This window comes from Loxodonta africana, chromosome 14, assembly GCF_030014295.1.
Source record: "Loxodonta africana isolate mLoxAfr1 chromosome 14, mLoxAfr1.hap2, whole genome shotgun sequence".
NCBI lineage: Eukaryota > Metazoa > Chordata > Mammalia > Proboscidea > Elephantidae > Loxodonta > Loxodonta africana.
In genome coordinates, this window is record NC_087355.1 from 21,292,105 (window position 1) to 21,312,830 (window position 20,726).

Genomic DNA, 20,726 nt, shown 5'->3' on the forward strand with positions numbered 1-20,726 from the left:
TATAGCCTACTTTTGATGTGGCCTGAAAAAATACTTGTTGTTAGCAATAAGAACTAGTCAAAAAATTTCTGCTGTATCAGTAATTAAATAAAATAGTTAAACTAAAACATGGGATAAGAATGCTACTGATTAAAGACAGACAAAATAAAGTAATACGAATATAGAATTTTGAGGGGGAAATTCTGAAAAGTACCTCTGTACAATTTCAATGAAATGACCAACTCAAGGCCTATATGCAGCTTGTCTTGCTGATAAAGTCCACAATGGAAGTCAGAAAGCCACTTCTCAAAGAAAACATTAAAATTAAAGTGGTTATAAAGCAGTGTCAATTTTCCCCTTGATTTTCTTTTAAACAACTGAATAATTAACTCTATGAGAATATTATTTTCTGTGGAATCCAAAACTATTTTAATGTTTAATTTAAAGAAAGTAGATCAAATGTCCATTAATAGGTAAATGGATAAACAAATTGCAGTAGAGTTATACAGTGAAATACTACTATGAAATAAAAGGAATAAACTACTGATACATGCAATATGGGTCAATCTCAAAAACATGGTGTTGAGCAAAAGAAGCCTGACATAAAAGTAATTCTGTATGTTTGTTTATATCAAATTCTAGAACAGACAAAACTAATATACAGTGAAAGAAAGGGGACCAGTGGCTGGTGGGGGTGGAGGGAAAAATCACTGCCATGAGGCACCAAAACAATAACAAAAAACCCAAACCCACTGCTGTCGAGTTGATTCCAACTCATAGCAACCCTAGAGGTCAGAGAAGAACTGCCCCACAGGGTTTCCAAGGAGCACCTGGGGGATTTGAACTGTAGACCTTTTGGTTAGCAGCCGTAGCTCTTAACCTCTATGCCATCAGGGTTTCCAAGTGGCACAAGGGGGCCCGTTTGGGGATGGCGGGAGTGTTCTATACCTTGACTGAAATAGTTAGTTACATGGGTGTTTACGTTTGTTCAAACCCAAGTGTACATTTGAAGTGGGTGCATTTTATGTATGTAAATTAAAGCTCAATAAAATTGATTGAGGAAGAAAAAAAAAGTAAGCTATAAACACTTTAATTTTAATTTTTTAAACTGACCCTCATGCTAACAAAGGAGTTGAGCACGATGACAAAGGAATAGTTTTTTAATTTACAAAGTTTAATGGGGACGGTGGCAACCATCTAAATGTCCATCAGCTGATGAATGGATAAACAAATATATTGATATAATGGAATATTATTCAGTCATAAAAGGCAATGAAGTACTGATAAATGCTACAACACAGATGAACCCTGAAAACATTACGCTGAGTGAATGAAGCCAGACACAAAAGACCACCCATATTGTGTGATTCCATTTATATAAAAAGTCCAGAATATGCAAATCTAGAGAGAGAAAATAGGTTAGTAGTTGCCGGGGTTGAGGGGAAGAGGAAAATGGAGAGTCACTGCTTAGTGGGTGTGAGATGAAAATCTCTCGCAATTAGACAGAACTGATAATCACACAACACTGTGAAAGCACTAACTTATGACACGTGAATTTTACCACAATAAAAAACTTAATGGATAGGTAGACAAGAAAAAGGAAGGTGAGGAAAAGTCAGAATGAGAGAGAATGATTTCCAGTCCCTTGAGTTGAAAGAAAGGAAGTAGGAAAGGTAACAAGGTTAGGTGAGACCACTTTCTATAGCTTGCAGCCTAGTGATACTGAGTGCTACAGCTGAGACTATCTTGGTGTTCCAATTCAAGTTTCAAGGCCTAAAACGTAAGTACTTAAAATATTTAAAATATTAGTTGGGTGTATATGTGCATTCTTGACCTCCTGGCTGTGCCTTAAATGTGCCAGCATTCTCCCACTCCAGCTTCTTTGCTCCTGTAATGCCCTCCTCCCAGGTCCTTAAATAGCGTACCCCCCTCCTTGTCCACCCTAGATAAAACAGCCACTGCTCTCCCCCACTTTATTCTCTCTTCCCTTTCTATTCACTTAGCTTTTTATTTCTTCATAGAACCATTGCCATTTGATGTATTATTTATTAACCATTTACTTTCCCTACTAGAATAGAAGTTTGCCATACTGTGGTGGCTTGCATGTTGCTGTGATGCTGGAAGCTATGCCACCAGTTATTTCAATACCAGCAAAGCCACCCAAGGTGGACAGGCTTTAGCACAGCTTCCAGACTAAGACAGATTATGAAGAAGGACCTGACAATCACCTTCTAAAAAAATTGTCCACTGAAAACCTTATGTACAGCAGCAGAACACTGCCTGATACAGTGCTGGAAGACAAGCCCCTCAGGTTGGAAGGCACTCAAAATACAACTGGGGAAGAGCTGCCTCCTCAAAGTAGAGTCGACCTTAATGATGTGGATGGAGTAAAGCTTTTGGCATCTCCATGTGCTGATGTGGCATGACTCAAAACGAGAAGCAACAGCTGCAAACATCCATTAATAATCAGAATGAGGAACGTACAAAGTGTGAATCTAGGAAAATTGGAAGTAAAAATCAATATCCTAGGCATTAATGAGATGAAATGGACTGGTATTGTCCATTTTGAATGGGACAATCATGTGGTCTAAGCAACAGGTCTACTATGACAGAAATGACAAATTGAAGAAGAATGACATCATGTTCATCGTCAAAAAGAACATTTGAAGACCTATCCTGAAGTACAATGCTATCAGTGATAGGATATCTATACGCTTACAAGGAAGACCAGTTAATACGACTATTATTCAAATTTACTTACCAACCACTAAGATCAAAGATGAAGAAATTGAAGATTTTTATTAACTTCTGAAGTATGAAATTGACCAAACATGCAATCAGGATGCTGGGGGTTGGAACACAAAGCTGGAAACAAAGAAGGATCAGTAGTTGGCAAGAAAATAAGGCCTTGGGGATAAAAATGACACCGGAGACAGCATGACAGAATTTTGCAAGACCAACGACTTATTTATTACAAACACCTTTTTTCAACAATATAAACAGCAAATATGCACACGGAGCTTGCCAGATGGAAAACACAGGAATCAATCAACTACATCTGTGGAAAGAGATGATGGAGAAGATCAATATCATTAGTCAGAACAAGGCCAGAGGCTGATTGCAAAACAGAGCATCAATTGCTCATCTGCCAATTCAAGTTGAAGCTGAAGAAAATTAAAACAAGTCCAAGAGAGCCAAAGTGCGACCTTGAGTATACCCACCTGAATTTACAGACCTTCTCAAGAATAGATTTGACACATTAAACACTAATGATCAAAGATGAGTTGTGGGATTATACCTGAAGAAAGCAAAAGGTCATTAAAAAGATAAGAAAGAAAGGATTAAGACCAAAACTGATGTCAAAAAAGACTCTGAAACTTGCTCTTGAATGTAGAGTAGCTAGAGTGAGTGGAAGAAATGATAAAGTCAAAGAGGTTAGCAGATTTTAAAGGGTGGCTCCTGAAGACAAAGTATTATAATGAAATGTGCACAGACCTGGAATTAGAAAGCCAAAAGGCAAGAACATGCTCAACATTTCACAAGCTGAAAGAGATGAGGAAAAAATTCAAGCTTCAGGTTGTAATTGTGAACGATTCTATGGGCAAAATATTGAATGACACAGGAAGCATCAAAACAAGATGGAAGGAACACACAGAGTCACTGCACCAAAAAGAATTGGTTGATGTTCAACCATTTCAGGCAGTAGCATATTATCAAGGACTGGTGGTACTGAAGGAAGAAGTCCAAGCTGCACTGAAGACGCTGGTGAAAAACAAGCCTCCAAGAATTGACAGAATACCAATTGAGATGTTTCAACAAATGGATGCAACACTGGAAGCACTCACCCATTTTGCCAAGAAATTTGGAAGACAGTTATCTGGCCAACCATCTGGAAGAGATCCATATCTGCGCCCATTTCAAAGAAAGGTGATCCAACAGAATGTAGAAATTATCAAACAATGTCATTAATATCACACTCAAGTAAAATTCTGCTGAAGATAATTAAAAAACGGTTGTAGCAGTACATGGACAGGGAACAGCCAGAAATTGAAGCTGATTCAGAAGAGGATGTAGAACAACGAATATCCTTGCTAATGTCAGATGGATCTTGGCTGAAAGCAGAGAATACCAGGAAGATGTTTGTTGTTGTTGTTAGGTGTTGTCGAGTTGGTTCCAACTCATAGGGACCCTATGTACAACAGAATGAAACACTACCTGGTCCTGCACCATCCTCTCACAATCGTTGCTGTGCGTGGACCCATCGTTGCAGCCACTGTGTCAATCCATCTCCTTGAGGGTCTTTTCCTCTTTTGCTAAGCTTCTACAAAAAGCTGTTACCTGTGTTATATCAACTAAGTAAAGGCATTCGACTGTATAGATCATAACAAATTGTGGACAACACTGCAAAGAATGGGAATTCCAGAACACTTCATTGTGCCCATGCGGAACCTACACATAGACTAAGAGGTAGTCTTTGGAACAGAACAAGGGGATTATTGCGTGGTTGAAAATCAGGAAAGATGTGTATCAGGGTTGTATCCTTTCATTATACTTATTCAATTTGTATGCTGAGCAAATATGCTGAGCAAATAATTCGAGAAGCTGGACTATATGAAGAAGAACATGGTATCAAGATTGGAAGAAGACTAACAACCTGAGATATGCAGATGACACAACTCTGCTTGCTGAAAGCAAAGAGGACTTGAAGCACTTACTGATGAAGATCAAAGACTACAGCCTTCTGTATGGATTACACCTCAACGTAAAGAAAACGAAAATTATCACAACTGGACCAAAAAGCTACATCATGATAAATGGAGAAAACACTGACGGTGTCAAGGATTTCATTTTACTCGGATCCACAATCAAGGCCCACAAAAGCAGCAGTCAAGAAATCAAACAACGTATTGCATTGGGCAAATCTGATGCAAAAGACCTCTTTGGAATGTTAAACACAAAGATGTTACTTTGAGAAATAAAGTGCACCTGACCAAAGCCATGGTATTTTCAATCACTTCATATGCATGTTAAAGTTGGACAACGAATAAAGAAGACTGAAGAAGAACTGATGTCTTTGAATTATAGTGTTGGGGAAGAATACTGAATATACATGGACTGCCAGAAGAACAAATAAATCTGTCTTGGAAGAAGTATAGGGCACAATGCTCTTTAGAAGCTACTATGGTGTGACTTCGTTTCCCATACCATGGACATATTATTAGGAGGGACCAGTCCCTGGTGAATAACATCATGCTTGGTAAAGTAGGGGGTCAACAAAAAGAGGAAGACCCTCAATGAGATGGATTGACACAGTCACTGCAACAATAAGGCAGAACATGGCATCAACTGTGAGGATGGTGCAGGACTGGAGAATGTTTCACTCTCTTGTACTAGTAGGGTCACTATGAGTTGGACCCAACTCAACAGCACCTGACAACAACAACTGGAATGAAAGTTACATGAGATGGATTCCAGATTTTCTGGAGCCGTGAAGGGTGGATGAATCCCTGAAACCACTGCCCTGAGATAATCTTTAAACCTTAAACCAAAAATATCCCTCTGAAGTCATCTGAAAATCAAACAATAGTTTAGGTTAACTAGTAAAAAAAGGTCTGTCTTGTCTATTATGATCTTTTAAGAACTAGCTATATGGGATCAAATTGACAAGAACTGAAGATTAGGTAGGAACCTTAGGCAGCAGTGAGTTTATGTTAATGAGGGAGTTTATGTTAATGAGGAGGGTGAGAATGATCGCACAACTCAAAGAATGTACTCAATGTCGTTAAACCGTACATGTACAAACTGCTTAACTGGTTTATGTTTTGCTCTGTATTTTCTCAACAACAAAATTAAAAAAATTATTAAAAAAAAAAAAAAGAAAAGCTCCATGACAGCAGGGTCTTTGTTTTGTTCTCTGCTATACCCTGTAAAAACCAAACCAGTTGCCCTCGAGTCGATTCTGACCCGTAACAACCCTATTGGACAGAGTAGAACTGCCCTGTAGGGTTTCCAAGGAGCACCTGGTGGATTCAAACTGCCAACCTTTTGGTTAGCAGCCATAGCTCTTAACCACTATGCCACCAGGGTTTCTCTGCTATACAGTGCCTGGCATATAGTAGTCATTTGGATGTTTGTGAAATGAATGAATGAATGAATCTAGGCATGTGATGGTTACATAAGGGAATAAGAAGAGAGACCGTAAACTGTCAGTACTGAATTGGTTTCAAGGATAGAGAATTATTGATACAACGATGTTTTGCCAGAATTTATATGTGTTTAAAATGTGGACAGCAGCACCTACCTCAAAATAACCTGACACTTGTTGTAATTATCCTACAGACTAAATTTAAACTGACCTTCATCACTGAAAAAAGAAAAATAAAAGCAATAAGCAGACTTGAAGCAGAAAACAGGTATTTCCCTTTCCTCCTATGATAAAATTGGAAATAACACTCAACAGCCATATCACATTCTAAAAGTACCATTTAAATATAAAGTGAAGTCCCTGGGTGGCACAAATGGCTCTTGACTACTAGCTGAAAGGTTAGTGGTTCAAATTCAACCAGAGGCACCTTGGAAGACAGGTTGGGTGATCTATTTCAGAAAGGTCATAGCCTTGAAAACCTTTTGGAGCAGTTCTACTCTGCACACACGGGGTTGACATGACTCAGAGGTTACTAACAAGAACAACAAACATAAGGTATTTGGTAAACAGTTTGCTAGCTTACTTAGCTATATAACCAAAATAAATTACTCCAAAAACATAGCTTTCCTTAATGAGCTTAATATGTTTTTTGCTTACCATTACTGATGCTTTCACAAATCTCTCTTATGCCTCCAGAATGATCACGGTGCCAGTGAGTTACTATGATTTCCTGGATTGCCGTGTTAAATTCAGTCAGAGCCTGCTTTAAACAGCTGATATATTCTGGAACTGCTGGTTCTCCAGTGTCAATGAGAACTCTCCTGAAAATTAAATGGAAGATAATCACACAATTAGAATAGAGAGTTAATATTGGCATACCAGTTAATACCAGCAGATATTTTATATTAAATTTAAGGAATTACATAATTAAAAAAATAATATTTAATGTTTTCAGTGAAGGTTTATACAGCAGTTTAGGTTCCCATTCAACCATTTCTACACAAGTTTTTCAGCGACACTGGTTACGTTCTTCACAATGAGTGAACCTTCCCATTACTTCCATTCTGGTCGTTCAACTTCCGTTAATCTAGTTTCCCTGCCCCCTAACATTCTCATCTTTGTTTTAAAGTTAACTGTTGACTGTTTGGTCTCATACAGATGATTTTTTAAAGAAACTACGTAAATTGTTTTGCTTTTAGCATGCTTGAAAACATGCTACATGTTACTTCAACAATAATAGTCTCACCTTTGAAAAAAAATGAATAAATATAAGAATGAGGAAGGAGTAACAGTAATATTTATTTAGCACTTACAGTAAGCACAGCATTGTTCCAGATATTACATATTTTAACAAATGTCTTTCTCACAACCCTTTGAGGTAGGTGTTTCATTATTACAGCTACATGTTAAATAACTTGTCCATGGTTACTCATTGAATCAATGGCAGAACCAACATTCAAACACAGATTGTTTGGTTCCAGATATGTGTTCTTATCCACTTTGCCTTCAAGACCTTTCACAAAGTCCAGATATGTCTCATAGATATGAAAGACTTTGACTCAATGTTACCCCTAAAGAAACCTAGTCTTTAGAACTACCCAGAAAAACCTAGATTCACAAATTATCACTGAAATTTTACATTGGCTCCCTCACACATGACAATGAAGGTAGTAGGGAAGCATGGGGGAAATGTTTGGGTTACTTTATTTCTTTATTTAGGCAATCCCATTGTTTGCAGTTGTTAGGTGCCAGTGACTCAGTTCTGACTCCTAGCGACCCTATGTACAACAGAATGATACACTGCCTGGTCCCGTGACATACTCACAACCATTGCTATGCTTGAGCTCATCATTGTAGCCACTGTGTCAATCCATCTCCTTGAAGGTCTTCCTCTTTTTCACTGACTGTCATGTCAATTTGGCTAGGCCATGATTCCCAGTATTGGGACTGTCCACCACTTTGTCATCTGCTGTGAATTTCCCATGTATTGTAAATCCTATCTCTATGTTGATGAGATGGGATTAGCGGAGTTATGTTAATGAGGCAAGACCAATCTACAAGATTGGCTTGTGTCTTGAGCCAATCTCTTTTGAGATATAAAAGAGAGAAACAAGCAGAGAGACATGGGGACCTCATACCACCAAGAAACAAGAATCAGGAGAACAGCACATCCTTTGGACCTGGGGTCCCTGTGCCGAGAATCTCGACTGGGGAGGATTGATGACAAGGACCTTCCCCCAGAGCTGAAACAGAGAGAAAGCCTTCCCCTAGAGGTGAGATCCTGAATTTGGACTTCTAGCCCCCTAAACTGTGAGAGAATAAATTTCTGATGTTAAAGCCACCTGTGGTATTTCTGTTATAGCAGCACTAGATAACTAAGACCGAATTAGGTGCCAAGAGTGGGGTGCTGCTTTAACAGATACCGAAAATGTGGAAGTGGTTTTGAAACTGTGAATGGATGGAGGGTAGAAGTGTTTTGAAGTATCTAATAGTAATATCCTAGACTGCCTAGAAGAGACTGTTAGTGGAATTACGGACATCGAAGACAATTCTGGTGAGGACTAAGAAGGATGTGAGGAGAGTTGTTACACTGGAGACATCACAATTGGCGAAAGCAACAGCAGAGAACCGGCAGCAGCAGAGGAACCAGGTGACCAGCACAGCACAGTGCTGGAGCTGACTCACAGATTGAGAAAGCTGAGTGCCTTTGGCAGGAGGCTTCCTGGCAGAGTGGGGTACCTCTGGGCACTCATTGGTGTTGTTAGACTTGCCAACTCATGCAGCAATAGAGCTGAGTGCCTTCTCACCAAAGTTTACTGGCAGAGTGGGGGTGCCTCCAAGTGCTTTTTGGTGGTGCCAAAGAACTTTGCAACACTTGCCCCACCAGGGCAGACACGAGGATGAGGCCTGAGGGGCTGAGAAGCCAAGGAACCAGGAAGCAGAAGCTGAAGAGACAACACAGGAAGCAGAGCTGCCTTAGTTTCAAAGGGTGCAGCCATAATTTCTGGGGTCTCAAAGTGTGAAGCCATGGCCTCTGGTGTTTCTAAGGGTGGAGTCACCACTCAGATGGACTAGGAGGATAGTGTACCTAAAGCCTAGGGAGAAAGTTGCTGTTCTGAAAGGCAGAGCTGAAGCCCAGGGCTAAGGAGCCTCCACTCAGAATCTGGAGAGTGTCGGCAATACCTAGAATATGGAGGGCAGGGATATTGTGTAAATGGTCTCAGAGAACAGCAGATTATTTTCAAAGCCTTGATGAATAATGTAATGTGTTCTGCTGACTTGCTTGGTGCCTGTCATCCCTTCTTTTTCTCCAATTTCTCCCATTTGTAATGGAAACATTGAGCTTGTGCCTGTTCCACCATTGTACTTTGGAAGCAGATAACCTATATTCTAGATTTTACAGGTGAGGAAAAATTTTTGGATTTTGGGCTTGGAGTTGATTTAAGACTTTTGCTATGATATGATGGGGTGAATGTGTTTTATATGTGGCAGGAATTTTGGGGGGCCAAAGGGTGGAATGTCATGGATTGAATTGTGTCCCCCCAAAATATGTGTATCAATTTGGCTAGGCCATGATTCACAGTATTGGGATTGTCCACCATTTTGTCATCTGATGTGAATTTCCCATGTGTTGTAAATCCTATCTCTATAACGTTGATGAGACGAGGTTAGTGGAAGTTATGTTAATGAGGCAGGACTCAATCTACAAAATTGGACTGTGTCTTGAGCCAATCTCTTTCAAGATATAAAAGAGAGAAGCGAGCAGAGAGACATGGGGACCTCATACCACCAAGAAACAAGAGCCAGGAGAATCGCACGTCCTTTGGACCTGTGGTCCCTGTGCTGAGAAGCTCCTCAGCCGGGGAAGATGGATGACAAGGACCTTCCCCTAGAGATGACATAGAGAGAAAACCTTCCCCTGGAGCTGGCACCCTGAATTCAGACTTCTAGCCTCCTACACTGAGAGAATAAACTTGTTTGTTAAAGCCATCCACTTGTAGTATTTCTGTTACAACAGTACTAGATATGACACTGACCCTCTACTTTACCAAGCATGATGTCATTCTCCAGGGACTGGTCTCTCCTGATAACATGTCCAAAGAAAGTGAGACGACGTTTTGCCATCCTTGCTTCTAAGAAGCATTCCGGCAGTGCTTCTTCTGAGACACATTTGTTTGTTCTTCTGGCAGCTCATGGTATATTCAATGTTCTTTACCAACACTGTAATTCAAAGGCATCAATTCTTCTTCCATCTTCTTATTCAGTGTCCAGCTGTCACATGCATACAAGGCAACTGAAAACACCATGGCTTGGATCAGGCGCAACTTAGTTCTTATTGGATATATGTATGCATGTGTATATATATTTACATATATATGTTTACTTACATACTTTATACAAATATTTTAAATTGTACATTAAGTAAAAGTTTACAGAACAAATTAGATTTCCATTTAACAGTTTGTGCGCAAAGTGTTTCACGGCCTTGGCTTAATTTCCCACAATGTGTCAGCACTCTCCCCATTTCCACCCTGGGTTTCCAGTTTCCTTTCATCCTGATTTTCTATTGCTTCCTGTCTTTGTTTTTGGGCAGATATTGCTCTTTTGTTCTAAGAAGCATGTTCCTCTCAGGTTATGTTATGTTATGTTATGTTATGTTATGTTATGTTATGTTATGTTATGTTATGTTATGTTATGTTATGTTATGTTATGTTATGTTATGTTATGTTATGTTATGTTATGTTATGTTATGTTATGTTATGTTATGTTATGTTATGTTATGTTATGTTATGTTATGTTATGTTATGTTATGTTATGTTATGTTATGTTATGTTATGTTATGTTATGTTATGTTATGTTATGTTATGTTATGTTATGTTATGTTATGTTATGTTATGTTATGTTATGTTATGTTATGTTATGTTATGTTATGTTATGTTATGTTATGTTATGTTATGTTATGTTATGTTATGTTATGTTATGTTATGTTATGTTATGTTATGTTATGTTATGTTATGTTATGTTATAGCCTTGTTTATTGTTTGGCTGGAAGGTGGTCTCTGGGAATGGATTCAGTTCCAGGTTAGAAGGATGTCTTTGTTCTCCCTCAAAACAGGAACAAGATAAGGATGCCCTTTGTCACCAATCCTATTTAACACTGTGCTGGAAGTCCTAGCTAGAGCAATAAGGCAATAAAAAGAAATAAAGGGCATCCAAATTGGTAAGGGAGAAGTCAAAGTGTTCCTATTTGTGGATGATATGATACTATACATAAAAAACCCAAAGACTCCACAAGAAAACTCCTGGAACTAACAGAAAGATTCAGCAGAGTAGCAGGATACAACATAAACAAACAAAAATCAGCTGGATTCCCATACACCAATAAAGAAAACTATGAAAAGGAAACCAGGAAAGCAATACCATTTATAACAGCCCCTGAAAAAATTTAAAAACTTAGGAATAAATCTAACCAGGGACGTAAAGGATGTATACACAGAAAACTACAAAACGCTACTGCAAGAAACCAAAAGAGACCTACATAAATGGAAAAACATATCATGCTCATGGATAGGTAGACTCAACATTGTAAAAATGTCAATTCTACCCAAAGCAATCTACAAATAGAATGCAATCTGATCCATATACCAATAGCATTCTTTAAAAAGATGGAAAAGCTAATCATTAACTTTGTATGGAAAGGGAAGAGGCCCCAGATAAGTAAAGCACTAGTGAAGGAGAAGAATAATGTAGGAGGACTCTATCTGACTTCAGAACCTACTATATAGCTACAGTAGCCTGTTACTAGCGCTGGTACGATGACGAAGACATTGACCAATGGAACAGTATTGAGAGCCTATACATAAATTCATCCACCTACGGTCACCTGATCTTCAACAAAGGCCAAAATCCACCAAATGAGGAAAAGACACTCTCTTTAACAAATGGTACTGGCACAACTGGATGTCTATCTGCAAAAAAATGAAAACAGGACTGTGATGATTAAGATTGTGTGTCAACTTGGCTGGGACACGATTCTCAGTGTTTTGACAGTTGTGTAATGTTGTGATCGCTTCCCTTTTGAAATCTGATACATGATCACCCCGTGATGGAATCTGTTGAGTGATACTGGCAGGTGCGAGTCCTGTGGCGGCTCACTGCCCCCTTGGCCTTCATCTCTCCGCCCTCCTCTGCCTACTTCCTTCCTGCTCACCTTGCTGGGGCTTTTGCTTGTTCCAGATCCTGAAAGCTGGCTCCTGTTTGTCTGGCCTCTGGTTCTTGGGACTTGGGCTTGCAGCTTACCTGCTGATCTTGAGATTTGTCAGTCTTCACAGCCTGCAACAGCACTGCTATCTGGCCTGCCAATCTTGGGTTTGCGAGACCCTGAGGCTGCGTGAATCAGGAGAATCCTCCTTCCTGATTCACAGACTTGAGATGTACAGCCTCTAAAAACCACATGAGTCATTTCCTTGACATAAATCTCTTTGCGTGTATATACATTTACATCCAAAATCCACTGCTGTTGAGTCGATTCCGACTCATAGTGACCCTATAGGACAGAGTAGAACTGCCCCATAGAGTTTCCAAGGAGCGCCTGGTGGATTCGAACTGCTGACTTTTTGGTTAGCAGCCGTAGCACTTAACCATTACGCCACCAGGGTTTCCATACATATACATATATATTCGTATACGCACACACACACACGCTTTACTGGTTCTGCTTCTTTAGAAAGCCCAGCCTAAGACAAGAACCCATGCCTTACACCCTACACAAAAACTAATTCAAAATAGATCAAAGACCTAAAAATAAAACCAAAAACAATAAAGATCATAGAAGAAAACATAGGGTCAATGTTAGAGGCCCTAATACACGGCATAAACAGGATACAAACCATAACTAACATACACAAACTCCAGAAGATAAGCTAGGTAACTGGGATCTTCTAAAAATTAAACACTTAGCCTCATCAAAAGATTTCACCAAAAGAATAAAAAGAGAACCTACAGACTGGGAAAAAATTTTTGGCTAAGACAAATCCAACGAAGGTCTAATTTCTAAAATCTACAGGAAAATCCAACACCTCTACAACAAAAAGACAAACAATCTGCTTAAACAATGGGCAAAGGATATGAGCAGACACTTCATCAAAGATGACATTCAGGCAGCTAACAGACACATGAGGAAATGCTCCCGAACACTAGCCATTAGAGGAATGCAAATCGAAACCACAATGAGATACCATCTCACCCTGACATTAATGGTATGAATCAAAAAAATAGAAAATAACAAATGTTGGAGTGGCTGTGGGGAGATTGGAACTCTTATGCACTGCTGGCGAGAACAAAAAATGGTACAACCATTTTAGAAAATGATATGGTGCTTCCTTAGAAAGCTAGAAATAGAAATACCATATGATCTAGCAATCCCACTTCTAAGAATAAAAAAAAAAAAAAAAAGAATACAACCTAGAGAAATAAGAGCTGTCACATGATTAGACTTATGCACACCCATGTTCACTGCAGCATTGTTCACAACAGCAAAAAGATGGAAACAGTTTAAGTGTCCATCAACAGATGAATGGATAAACTATGGTACACACACACAATGGAATACCATGCAACGATAACAATGATGAATCTGTGAAACATCTCACAACATGGATGAATCTGGAGGGCATTATGCTGAGTGAAGTAAGTCAGTCACAAAGGACAAATATTGTATGAGACTAGTATAAAAACTCATGAAAAGGTTTACACATAAAAGGAAAAAATCTTTGATGTTTACGATGGGGGTGATGAAAAAACAATAGACAATAGATAAGTGGTAGCTTTGGTGAAGGCTAAGACAATACTAGGGAAGCTAGCACAACTGACCAAGGCAAAGTCATGGAAGCTCCATAGACATACCCAAACTCCCTGAGGGACCAAATTACTGGGCTGAGAGTTGGGGACCATGGTCTCTGGGAATATCTAGGTCAACTGACATAACAAAGTTTATAAAGAAAATGTTTTATATCCTACTTTGGTGGTAGCATTTGCAGTCTTAAAAGCTTGTGAGTGGCCATGTAAGATACTCCACTGGTCTCACCCTGTCTGGAGCAAGGGAGAATGAAGAAAATCAAAGACACAAGGGAAAGATTAGTCTAAAGGACTAATGGACCACAAGGACCACGACCGCCACCAGACTGAATCTAGCAGAACTAGACGGTGCCTGGCTACCACCACTGACTGCCCTGACAGGGATCACAATAGAGGGACCCAGACAGAGCAAGAGAAAAATACAGAACAAAATTCTAACTTACACACACACACAAAGACCAGACTTATTACACTGACACAGATCAGAGAAACCCTGAAAGTACGGCCCCCAGATATCCTTTTAACGCAGTACTGAAGTCACTCCTGAGCTTCACCCTTCAGCTAAAGATCAGACAAGCCCACAAAATAAAATGAGTCTAAATGGGCATACCAGCCCAGGGGCAAAGATGAGAAAGCAGGAAGGGACAGGGAAGCTGGTAATGGGGAGGTCAAGGTTGAGAAAGGCAGAGTATTGGCATGTCATAAAGGTACAACCAATGTCACAAAATGTGTATGAACTGTTTAATGACAAACTAGTTTGTTCTGTAAACCTTCATCTAAAGTACAATAAAACAAACAAAGAGTGTCTTAGGGCCATAGCCTCAGGGGTTCCTCCAGTCTCTGGTAAGTCTGGTCTTTTTTGTGAATTTGACTTTTTGCTCTACGTTTTCTCCTGCTCTGTCCAGGACCCTCTGTTGTGATCCCAGTCACAGTGGTTCGTACTGGTAGCTGGGCACCATCTAGTTCTTCCGGTCTCAGAGTCATGTAGGCTGTGGTTCATGTGGTCCATTAGTCCTTTGGGCTAATTGCTCCCTTGAGTCTTTGGTTTTTTTCACTCTCCCTTGCTCTGGATGAGAAGAAACCAGTAGGTGTACCTTAGATGGCCACTTGCAAGCTTTCAACACCCCAGATGCTACTTATCAAAGTAGGATGCAGAACATTGTCTTTATAAACTATGTTGTGTCAACTGACATAGATGTCCCGAGTCTATGGTCCTTGACTTTGAGCCTAGGAAATTCATCCCGCGAGGTGTTTATGTTCAAGAGGTTTCACTGACAGTGCCCCTTGTGTGCTTTATTGTCTATATTAGTATATGAGGAGCAACTACAGTCATGTATGTAGAAATAGCCATCACCAAACCTGTGACTGCTGGTGGGTGTGCTCCCTTACTCCCTCCCTTACCTCTTTACATATTTACCTACGTATCTATTCCTAAATTATTGTTTGTTAATACCATTGTTGCAGGATAGTCTATGCTAGTTACTATAAAAAAAAAAAAAATTAGTTGCCCTTTATTATTGTGTTCCTCTCAGTGCCCTCTCCCGCCTTGGTCACGCTGTGCTAACTTCTCCAACATTGTGTACTGCCTTTCCCTTCACCAATATCAACGCGTCTTCTATCTATTTGGTAATTTTCCCTCCTTTCCATCCCTGGTAACCATCAAAGACTGTTTTTTGTTTTTCTGTGTGTAAACTTTTTGTCATTATTCTCTAATAGTGGCCTCATACAATATGTTCCCTTAAGTGATCAACCTATTTCACTCAGCATAACGCCCTCCAAATTCATCCATGTTGTGAGACGTTTCACGGATTTGTTATTATTCTTTATTGTTGGGTAGTATTCTATTGTGTTTGTGCCAGTTTGTTAATCCATTCTGCTCCTGATGGGCACTTACATTGTTTTCATCTTTTTGTTATTGTGAATAATGTTGCAATGAACACGGGTGTGCATATGCCTATTTGTGTCACTGTTCTTATTTCTTTAGGGTATACCTAGGAGTGGGATTGCTAGATCATATGGTATTTCTGTTTCTAGCTTTTTGAGGAAGCACCATGCTATTTTCCATAGTGGTTGATCCATCTTACATTCCTACCAGTAGTGTATTAGAATTCTAGTCTCCCCACAACCTTGCGACATTTGGTATTTTCTTTTTTTTTTTTGATTTGTGACAGTAACGTTGGGGTGAGATGGTATCTCACTGCAGTTTTGATTTGCACCTATTGCTTTACTAGGTATATTTTTATGCTTGTGGCTCTGAACTTTCCTTATACTTCATCTGCACTCCCTCACTATTTATGGAGCAGCCTTTCTTGATGAAGTTTTCCTGAACTAAAGAAATCAGGGTGACATTTTCTGCCCAAGAACCAATTCACAAACAATCTGTGCTGTTTCACAGTAACACTTCACTAATTCAGGCTGGCTAAGAGAAGATTTGTCTTGATGAAAAGTCTGAATAAATTCACTCATCTATTAATAACTATCTACAGATTACCTGCTGTGTATCACATCCTTATTTCTTGTCCTTGTTTTTTATTGTCTTATGAATGAGACTCATAGCAACCCTATAGGACAGAGTAGAACTGCCCCCACAGAGTTTCCAAGGAGCACCTGGTGGATTCAAACTGCCGACCCTTTGGTTAGCAGCCATAGTACTTAACCACCACGCACCAGGAGAATTCTTAACCGCTACGCCGCCAGGGGAAACCCTTGTGGCATAATGTTTAAGAGCTACAGCTGCTAACCACAAGGTCGGCAGTTCAAATCTACCAGGTGCTCCTTGGAAACCCTATGGGGCAGTTCTACTCTGTCCTTTAGGGTCATTATGAGTTGGAATTATTTGATGGCAAAGGGTTTGGTTTGTCTTGTTTGGTGCCACCAGGGCTCCATACTAGTCCAACGGATGCATACTAGTCCAACTGTTGGCCGTGGGAATGTAAGGAGGAGATGGTTTAAAAACATTTAGAAGGTGTCACCAACAGAATTTTTTAACCAATTGGATGTGGAAGGGAAGAGAAAGAGTTGATGACTCAGAGGTTTCTAAGTGAGATGACTGGTGTGCTGTTTACTAAGATTATAAACACTGGAGGGAGTAGATTCGAGATGAGTTTGGTTTGGGTTAGGGTGAATTTTGATGGCATTCCTAACCCTCTTTCCTTGCTTTTTCTCCACAGCACTTCTTATCATGTGATATATCATAGATTTACATATTTCTTTATTTCCTATCTCTGTCCCACTCCCCCACCTTCTTGCAAAGTTGAGCCCCATGAGGGCAGGACCTTTGTCAGTTTGGTTCACTGGTATCTTCAGAGCCTAGACACTGGCATGTTCTAGATACTCAATAAGTATTTGATGGATGAATAAGCTTTATTTTTGTTATCTTAATTCTCAAAACAATATTAAGATTTCTGTTTCATTTTACAGATGAGAAAACAGAGGCCCTGACAAATAATTAGCTCAATGTCATTAAGCCTAGTAGAGCATATATTTGAATCCAGACCTATCTCCCTCCAATGCCCATTTTCTTTGGATCTGAAGAATATTTCAGCATGTCTGATCTACAACTGTAGGTAATGGGTTCTTAACCTTTTTTTACATTGTAGGCCCTTTTGTCGGTGTGGTGAAACCTATGGATACCCCTCAGAATAATGTCTTCAAGGTCATAAAATATACAGTATTATAAAGTAAACCCATTATACTAAAATAGTTATCAAAACAAAATTTTGTGATACAATATTACATGTGTTTCCCTTATTATCACACTAAATAACAAGATCAGCACCAAGTCTTAATAATCCCCATAATCTCTAAGTAGTAATGCATGTTATCTATCTTCACAACTGAACAAAATGCTAATTTTCATTTTGAGGTTAATAAAGATGTAATTTTTTCCCTATCTAAGGCTACTGATTCCCTGAATTACATCCATGGAGTTTTGAGGGGGGTGCTGCAGACCCCAGGTTAAGAACCCTTGGTCATGGCAGAGGATGAAGGAGAAAGAGAAGCAGAGGATAAAACCAAGTCTGACATTCTGTGAATTAATAATTAACTGTGTTGATGCATCCCTGGTGTCTGGAACAGTGCTAGCACTCAATAAATATTTGTGAATGAATTTAGTTCAAATGTTAATGAACAATTACCATGTATGAGATACTGTGCTACATAACTTGTAAGGGAGCCCTGGTGGTGCAATGGTTAAGAGCTCGGCTGCTAATCAAAAGGTCAGCGGTTCAAATCCACCAGCTGCTCCTTGGAAACCCTATGGTGCAGTTGTACCCTGTTCTATAGGATCGCCATGAGTTGAAATTGACTCTATGGGAACAGATTTTTTTTTGGTATACCTCATAAGATGCAAAGTTGAGCAAGACATGGCCTGTATGGTCAAGGAATTTACAGAGTCATCTTCATATCTACAACACATTGTGCCACGCTTAGCACTGTGCACATTTAGTCACTTGCTAAATTAAAAATACACAGAACTATACCACTTTGATATTCCCAGTAATACTCCACAGCCCTAGACTTTTAGCTGCTTCCAGGTATTTTGGGTAATTTGGTGCTTATTAATCACAACTGCTTGTTGCCCTTTAATTACGTGTCACTTGGGGTATTTTTGGGGTGTCCTGGACCTTGAGAAGAATTTTTCCATGCTTCAGACTAAGACTTCTCAATTTTTTTTTTAATCCTTTCCTCCCCCTCCTCCCGAGGAACTCTGTATTGAAATTTCTTGTATTTAAAAACTGAATCTAAATAAAAGTATCTTTATTTTTAATCAAAGACAGATTATATCATGCTGATTAAAAGCTGAGTGGAAATTAACAGGGTTAATGTAAAGATTTGATAAAATCTAGTAGCAAAGAAAACAGATCTTTTAGAATGCCAGTGCTGCCTGCTTGCAGGTGAAGGTGTTAGGCCTTTGGCACTAGAGAAGATGGCAGCCAGTATGGCCAGGGTGCTGAAAGCAAGGGGGAGGGGAGAGGCTTGAGATAAGGCTGATGTTGCAGGTGGAGGCCAGACTACATAAGGTCTTCCCATTTTCGGTTTTAAAATGCTACTCTGGCTACATAGGGCAGAGTGGATTTAAGCAGGACAAAAGGAGATTCAGAGAACCCAATTAGGAGGCTACTACAGAAGCCTAAGCAAGAGTTGTACTGGTTTAGACTGGGGGACGGCAGTGGAAAGGGAGAGATCTTTGTAACGGCTTGGATGTGTGAGAGGAAGCAAATCAGTCAGGGAGGGTACTTAGGCATTTGCCTTGGTCAAATGTGTGGACTGCTGTTTACCAAGATATGGATGGCTGGAGGAGGGCCAGGTTTAGATGGAAAGCTCATGAGTTCATGTCCGATAACAATGAGTTTCAAGTGGCTGTGAGTCATCCACGTGAAGATTTAAATAAGCAGTTTGGTTACCCAAGTTTGAAGCTCAAGTTTGAAATACAGAAGTTATTAATGAACAGATAATAGGTGAAGCCAAGGACGTAGATAATAAAATCTAGGTAGAGAATAAAGCATTAGAACAGGAGACTAGGATTGCATCTTGAGGGACTAAAGTAAAGATCCGGTAAAGTGAATGACTCTATAAAGAAGAATGAGAAAGAGCAGCTAGACAGGTAACTGGCAACAGGGAAATGTGGTCTTAGCAAATCAGTGAGGGAGTGGTCAGCAATGTGAAATGATGCTGAAGTTCAAATTAAGACAGGAATGAAAAAATGCCATTGGGTTTAGTGTTATGGAAGCCTATCATCTCAAAACTGTTTTGTGAAGTGAAACAGGTAGATGCCAACCTCAAAACCTCAGCCTTTGACCCAATTAATATTTATTTCTAGCCACTTGACTTTTAAACTTTACACAGTAGAGTAGCACCATCTGCACATTAACTCATTCTAGCTCAATTATATAGACTCCTAAGAGAGAGAGAAATGTATAAGATGGGAGACCATGAACCTGCTCTTCCCTCAGTTTCAGGCCCTTTATGTCTCTAAAGCTCAAGCACTTTGCCATGCTGAGTGTTATTCCAGTGTTTAAATATACGGTATGTATTTCTCATTAACATGGCCCCTAAATAAAAGCCAAATTCTTCATCTGTTTAAACAGAACCATCCAACTGTTTAAACGCCAGAAGAAAAGCAGGTTGTTTGAGCTTAGAGAGACAGATCCGACATGGTGATCTCCTAAGACTCTTTCCAGGGTAATTTCGACTATAGACAATTTGCACCTTTGGCACTGGCTTTAGAACTAGCTTAAAATGACATACTGAAGAGAATGCCTGTGGCCTTACAGGGTGGGGGGGGAGTGGGGGGCGGGGGCAGCCAAGCATTTTTTTCCTGCTTAATTCTCTATCCTCCTGGATTCCGGACCCAGTCTAAAGCTCTTCTACCTACTGGACCCTGCTTTGAATACTCTGGACCTAACCTTTTGCATGCCTGACTTGGCAGCACTTCAAGCCCCTCCCATCCTGGTGTTTCTAAAATTGTGATTTACTGGAAAAAGGCATACACAATAGATACTGTAAACAAATGTATAAACTATACTTATTAAAGTATATTTAGCAATTAAGTCTATTAATTGTATCATGTTTTGACTGCATAATTCTATACTCAAAAGGAAGTATATCTTACTTTTATTTTGTACTACCTAGGGTGGAAGCCCTGGGTGGCACAAATAGTTTGCCCTCATCTACTAACCTAAAGGTTGAGCAATTTAAACCCACTCAGCAGCACTGCAGAAGACCGACCTGGCTATTTGCTTCC

At 39.6% G+C, this 20,726-nt stretch overlaps 1 protein-coding gene across 5 annotated transcripts in view; it reads right to left on the bottom strand.

The window, feature by feature from the left end:
* The window catches only part of LACTB2 (lactamase beta 2), a 67,143-nt gene that overhangs the window by 44,964 nt on the left and 1,453 nt on the right, over window positions 1-20,726 (bottom strand). For all 5 annotated transcript variants that reach the window (XR_010317777.1, XR_010317776.1, XR_002785187.2 and 2 more), the window contains exon 2: window positions 6,782-6,945. Coding sequence is in view for 2 of the 5 variants with exons in the window: in XM_064267807.1 (XP_064123877.1) it covers window positions 6,782-6,945 (164 nt within the window). In the remaining 3 variants the exon portion in view is untranslated. The remainder of the gene's footprint in view (window positions 1-6,781; window positions 6,946-20,726) is intronic.